The sequence below is a fragment of the Danio aesculapii genome, chromosome 22, assembly GCF_903798145.1.
Source record: "Danio aesculapii chromosome 22, fDanAes4.1, whole genome shotgun sequence".
Taxonomy (NCBI): Eukaryota; Metazoa; Chordata; class Actinopteri; order Cypriniformes; family Danionidae; genus Danio; species Danio aesculapii.
The window spans coordinates 16,669,649-16,676,759 of NC_079456.1; the positions used below are offsets into that span (position 1 = coordinate 16,669,649).

The 7,111-nt window shown below is 33.3% G+C and overlaps 1 protein-coding gene across 1 annotated transcript in view; it reads right to left on the minus strand.

The window, feature by feature from the left end:
* The window catches only part of slc30a7 (solute carrier family 30 member 7), a 25,762-nt gene extending 19,057 nt beyond the window's left edge, over positions 1-6,705 (minus strand). The window contains exons 1-7 of the mRNA XM_056447293.1: positions 6,532-6,705; positions 5,951-6,052; positions 4,090-4,203; positions 3,399-3,486; positions 3,180-3,309; positions 407-580; positions 186-236 (exon numbers count right to left, since the gene is read on the minus strand). Coding sequence (XP_056303268.1) covers positions 186-236; positions 407-580; positions 3,180-3,309; positions 3,399-3,486; positions 4,090-4,203; positions 5,951-6,052; positions 6,532-6,611 — 739 coding nt within the window. The 5' untranslated portion in view covers positions 6,612-6,705. The remainder of the gene's footprint in view (positions 1-185; positions 237-406; positions 581-3,179; positions 3,310-3,398; positions 3,487-4,089; positions 4,204-5,950; positions 6,053-6,531) is intronic.
* Between the last annotated feature and the right edge of the window lie 406 nt (positions 6,706-7,111).

A 7,111-nucleotide genomic window follows, 5' to 3' on the forward strand; every position in this document is an offset into this window, starting at 1 on the left:
TTACAACTACAATAGGTCATCTATCAAGAACTCATAATACTGCCCACCTATAAAAGAGGAAAAATCTGTCTAGACCTGATAGATGTAAATATTTTCATATCTGATGATTACATGTCGAATATTGAGACAGAAGAGATCTCTAGCACCATCTGCAGGTCAACAGACACAAAAAAAAACACCCTTACCCTGTAGAATCTGCTTGCTGGAGCCTTTTCCGGGTGTGTGCATGTGGTCATCTGAGGACACAGACAGATTAGAAATGAATCACTGCTATACCAGACACCATCACGATGCATCAAAACAGGTTCTGCAATTTCGCCACTCAACATGACGATGACAAATAACACATCAGAGCCATTAGAACAGGCCTGAGTCACAGGATCGATGCGGTGGTTCAAGCTCGTACCGTGGCAGTGCTGATCGTCATGTGAATGGCCGTGTTCTCCGTGCGAGTGGCCGTGATCGTGTCCGTGTTTGGACTCATGACTGTGGCCGTGTCCACCATGACTATGGCCGTGTCCTCCATGACTGTGGCCATGTGCTGCACTACCATTAAACAGAGAATGACTGTGGCCGTGGTCTGAAAAACAAGGAGGATGTATTTGATGAATTAGTGATTACTTCGAATGAGTTTAAATAATCGAATCAAACTGACAAACTATTATGCTTGCATTTTTGTGAGACCTGTTTGCCAATAAACTTTAAAATAAAAAGTAATCTTATGTATTCAGATTTTTCTGTTAATACAAACATATGTATTAAAAAAAAAATAAAGAAATAAGTCTATCTATCTATCTATCTATCTATATATACACATTCACTCAACACTGTTTATTATTATACATCCACCGGCCACTTTATTAGGTACACCTTACTAGTACCAGGTTGGACCCCTTTTGCCTTCAGAACTGCCTTAATCCTTCGTGGCATAGATTCAACAAGGTTCTGGAAATATTCCTCAGAGATTTTAGTCCATATTGACACATGATAGCATCATGCAGTTGCTTCAGATTTGTTGGCTGCACATCCATTATGCAAATCTCCTGTTCTACCACATCCCAAAGGTGCTCTATTGAATTGAGGCTGTTGACTGTGGAGGCCATTTGAGTACAGTGAACTCATTGTCATGTTCAAGAAACCAGTCTGAGAGGATTCGTACTTTATGACATGGCGCGTTCTCCTGCTGGAGGTAGCCATCAGAAGGTGGTCACACTGTGGTCATAATGAGATGGATATGGTCAGCAACAATACCCAGGTAGGCTTTGGCATTGACTTGATGCTAAATTGGTACTAATGGGCCCAAAGTGTGCCAGAAAATATCCCCAACCCAATTTTATTGCCAATTTTGGTGAGGGTGTGCGACTTGTAGCCTCAGTTTCCTGTTCTTAGCTGACAGGAGTCCCAGTGTGGTCTTCTGCTGCTGTAGCCCATTCACCTCAAGGTTTGACTTGTTGTGCGTTCAGAGATTCTCTTCCGCATGCCTTGGTTGTAAAGAGTGGTTATTCGAGTTACTGTTGCCTTTCTATCAGCTCGAACCAGTCTGGCTATTTTCCTCTGACCTCTGGCATCAGCAAGGCATTTGCACCCAAAGAACTGCAACTTACTGGATATTTTCTTTTATTCGGACAATTCTCTATAATCCCTAGAGATGGTTGAGCATCAACATCCCAGTAAAGCAGCATTTTTTAAATACTCAGACCAACCCGTCTAGCACTAACAACCATGAATCACCTTTCTTCCTCATTCTGATGCTCGGTTTGAACTGCCGCAGATCGTCTTGACCATGTCTACATGCCTAAATGCATTGAGTTGCTGCCATGTGATTGGCTGATTGGAAATTTGCGTTAAGCAGTTGGACAGGTTTATCTAATAAAATGGCCGGTGAGTGAGTGAGTGATTGTGTGCATATATATATATATATATATATACATATCTTCAAATGTAAAATTGTAAAATGATTATGTAAATATATTTTTTGTAGTTACATGAATATATATATATATATATATATATATATATACACACACACATATTAACATATTTGCTTTTGTTAGCATTACATGATTTGTAATTAAGATAATTTGTGATAAGAATATTTAAAAATACATAAGTGAAAAATATTATTATTTACTGGTTTGAATATACATGTAACTACAAAAAAATATATTTACATAATCATTTTACAATTTTACATTTGAAGATATGCATTTGAACGTATAATTAATTAATTTAATATATAATTATACTACACTTTAAATGTATATTATACATCTGTGATATACAATAATACAAATTCATTAACATTTACTACAGACAAAAAACTACTGATAATGATAATGATGATGACAATAATAATAACAACAACAAAACAATCAAATTTACTTGTTTACATTTGTATAATATTAATTACACTAAAACACTATCAGTTTTAAATAAATTATAATCCACAAATATTAGTACTAAATAAAATTACTATAATAAAAAGCTAATAAAAAAAATAATAAAAAAAATAATAATGTTTATAATATAATATAAAAAACACACTGCGTTCACTGTGGGTATTTATCATTTGCACAATACTACTAAAAGGAAGATCTCTTTTGTGTGATCTTGTAAATAATACTATTTTCTTTTCTGTTTGACTTCTTTCACTATTGTAAATAAATTCACTTATTTTTGCAGTATTTTGGTTGTTGTTTTGATATTTTGCCACCAACTCACCACAAATTTTAACCACATTAAATGTTACCTCTTAAACCCTAGAGCAAAACTTTAAAAGTTGTAACACTTACATAATTGCAAAAATAAAAATCAATAAATGTTGAACTGCTTAACTCTTTAAATTGATAGTTGAACATTCTGCCTTAATTTACTCATCTTTACTTAAAACCTATTTAAGTTTCTTTTTTCTGTTGACCCCAAAATAAGATATGTTGAAAAATGCTGATTGCTGGTACCCATTGCCTTCCATGGTATTTGTTTTCTTAGGATGGAAGTTGATAGGTGCCAGCATTCTTTAACATATCTGCATTTGTGTTCAACAGAGAAAAGGACAGAGGAAAGAAAAGGTTTAAAACCATATCAAGAAACAGTAAATGATGGGGCAATTATCCTTTTTGAGTGAACTATCCCTTTAATCCCAAACATGAGTGTTTGCTGGTTCAGTACGAGACCCTCACCATCACCACCATGTGAATGTCCATGTCCTCCATGCTGGAAAACAAATATTCCTACAAGATTGACCAGCAGTCCTGCTATAGACACGGGCAGCAGACGATCATGGTGCACATCAGGGGGTTCCAGCGCCCTCTGGTGAACAAACACAGTAGCACCATCCATTGAAATACACGTTAGTGGATTAATGTCACTTGATAAATCAATCTTATGATCATACACACCTCCACTCCTTCTGAGAAGATAAAGAAGGCGGTAAAGATGAGGAAAAGGCCGTTCACGAAGCCTGCGAGTACTTCTGCTCTGACGTACCTAGAAGATGACCAAACAAATTTGCATAACCAAGTGACTCAACTAGCAGTTTCCTGTTAGCAGAAGTGAAGACATCAATTTAGGAAAACTTGCATCACTAGCTTCCTTCCACATATTTAAGGGGATTGTTCACCCAAAAATAAGAAATTACTCACTATATACTCTTCCTCAAGTGAATGCAAACCTTTAAGAGTTTTTTTTCTTCTGTTGAACACAAAAGGAGATATTTTGAAGAATGCTAAAAACCAGTAACCATTTACTTGCATAGTAGGAAAAACAAATACAATGAAAGTCAATGGTTCCAGTTTTTCAGCATTCTTCAAAATATCTCCTTTCGTGTTTGGACTAAGTGGATTTTGGGTAAACTGTCCCTTTGAAATGGACAATTTAGGATTAAGCATTAAAAAAACACTGAATAAAAAAAAAATGCACATAAAACCTAAAAATGTACATAAACTAAGACCAAAACACTTATGGAATAAATCCCTTCAGGCGTATCATGTGCAAGTCGTGTGATTTTGCCTCAACGGATCATGTGATTGGATAACTAGACTAACCAGTGAACCAATCCCATCTCGCACCATCTTAAATGTTGTTTCTCACCCGTAGGAGAAGGAGTCATTGGACCTCCACCGTGAGATGACTGACGCTGCGAGGCCTGCCAGGAGAGCAGTGCAGTCGAAGAACATGTGAAAGGAGTCTGATATCAGACCTAAACTGAGAATCAAAACACACACAATGGGAAGTGTCAAATTAGCATGAAACCTGAGAAAAACACCCACATTTTGAGGTCAGAGAGGCATTGTGTAGAGGCTATTTATAGACATGATGTAGTCTTTCATTCAGAGATATAGATGGAAATGTTAAACAGTACACAAACAAATTCACACAGAGATTTGGCTGTCGAGTCCAGGCACTGTTGGCTGTAAGCTGATGAACTAAATAAAACTTAATTATATACAAAGATTAAAATAATTAATTTCGAAAAAAATTTCTTAAAATGAATATATATATATATATATATATATATATATATATATATATATATATATATATATATATATATATATACACACACACACACACACATTTAAAACAATAATAACAATAATATTCTTAAACATTATTATAACATTAACACACAACATATGATATTATCAATAATAATTCAAGCTCTGCTGTCTTCACTGTCATTTGTTTAATATTCTATTAATGACAAATAACTTAACCTTTAACAATAATAACAACAATAAAATAAATCAAGCAATACTGCACGCGCTCTCATTTGTTTGATTGTTTCATTTGCATAATGTTATCAGTTGAATAATATTAGGAGTTTTATAATACTAAAAAACAACGATAACAATGTAAATAATTTACTACTACTGCTATTAATGGTGTTAAAAAATGATTAACCAATAGTAATCATTGTATTTATGTTAATAATAATTCTAACTTTACAGCACAATGATGTATTGTCATTTGCATAATTTCATCAACTGCATAATTTTAGCAGTAATATTTAAATTATTACAGCAACAACACAAGTACAGCAGGAGCAATAATAATAACAATAACAAAAACAACTTTTTTCGATTATAACAATAAATAATTTCTTGGCATGTCATTAGCTAATTATTGTCAATAATATATATATATATATATATATATATATATATATATATATATATATATATATATATATATATATAAATATATATATATATATATATATATATATATATATATATATATACATACATACACACACACACATCATAATTTTATAAATTGCATATTATTACTTTAGTAATATTTTACCAATAGTACTGTTATTAGTATTACTAATATATCTATATTTTATTGTTATAATGAGCAACAAAAAAGCAGCAATAATAATAACTATAATAATAAATATAGTAACATTTGTGGGGAAAAAAAATAATGGATTGCATCTTTAGCATAGACTCAACTGCATATTATCAGTGTACTAAATAATTAATAATTAATAAACAACAGATGTAATATTAATAAATATTGATAATATTAACAATAATTTTAGATAATTATAATGAAGAATAACTGACGGCATTTCCTGAGTGGCATTTATGCACAAAATTATTTAAAAAAAACAAACTTTTTGTCATTTAGATAACATAAACCTCTTATTCCAGAAACCATGTCAGCAAATAAAAAGTAAAAACTTTCAATCACTGTCACTCCAAACAAGCGCATCATCATCTGAGGGAGGATGTGTTGTCCACACAGGTGCCACAACTTTTGTGACACGTCCAGCAATTTATAAATCATCAACCTCTCCTCAAAGACATTCATGATGACAAACTATAATCACAAACACAATCAAAACACCCAAACAGAAGAAACAGACTGATCTCAAAACAAAAGCTCATCCCACATTTAGCTCGACGTGGCATTTCTAGTGTTTGGCCCCTGGTGTTGTTACCTGTTACTCCATATGCCGTACAGCAGCTCCACGAAGGCGAAGGACAGGTTCAAACACAGGAAGAAAAACAGATTCCGAGACGTTTTATCGGCAAGAATTGATCTGTTAAAGTAAACAAAAACAAAATAAGCGAAAGTGACTTAATTAAAAAGTGGCCTGACCAGACAGACGAGCTCTGGAAACACAGCTAACAAACACACTACTGTAACGTATTCAAATATAACGCTTCAGAAATATGACATGTGCTCCAAATAAGCTATTAATAATCTAAATTAATCGTGGAATGAATTAAAATCTGTCATAACTAATTAAAATAAAATAATTATAGCTTATATGAAATGTTTAGTTCGTCCGGCTAACAGCTGGTTAGCCAAAAATAAGCGTTGTTCTCGGTGTAGATGATGAATGTATTTATTTAATATATTTGGTGTATATTTCTATCATCTTAATAATGTTTTAAATCCGATTTTTAATCCGAAATAAAGTCTCGCGAGTTTATTAGCATGCTAACAGCATTAGCCAAGCAACCCGACAGCTGTGAAGGGAAGTCGGGGGATTTTCTGGCAGATAGTTGTCGTTACCTGAACCAGCCCGATAGCTTAACGACCAGGTTGAATTTGGCAGGCTTGTACTCGTCATCTTTGATTGATAACGGGAGCATTTTTCAGTCAAGCGTCTCTCCGGTAGCCGTTGAGCAGCACTGCGGCTTCACGAGCGTCTGGACGCAAGAGAGCGACGAGTCCTGGCGTCGACGTCGCGTGCGTCATGACACTGACCCTAGTGTGTGTGTTAAATATGTCATCATTCATTCCTTCATTCATTCGTTTATGTGTATTTATTTGTTTGTCGTTAAAAATACTAGCATTTTATTTCACTAACTCATTCCTTCATTCATTCTTTTTTTATTCGTGTATTTAATTGTTCCGTATGTTAAACATACACAATTTTTATTTTACTCATAAATTAATTCATTTGTTTATTTTATTTATTTGTTATTAAAATACTAAAATTTTTATTTCACTCCATTTATTCATTCAATTTCATTGATTTATTTGTGTATTTATTTATTTGTTGTTAAAAATACTTTAAAAATTATCTAATCCATTCATCCATCCATCCATTCATTCATTCTGTTATTCATTCATTATTAATTTATTCATG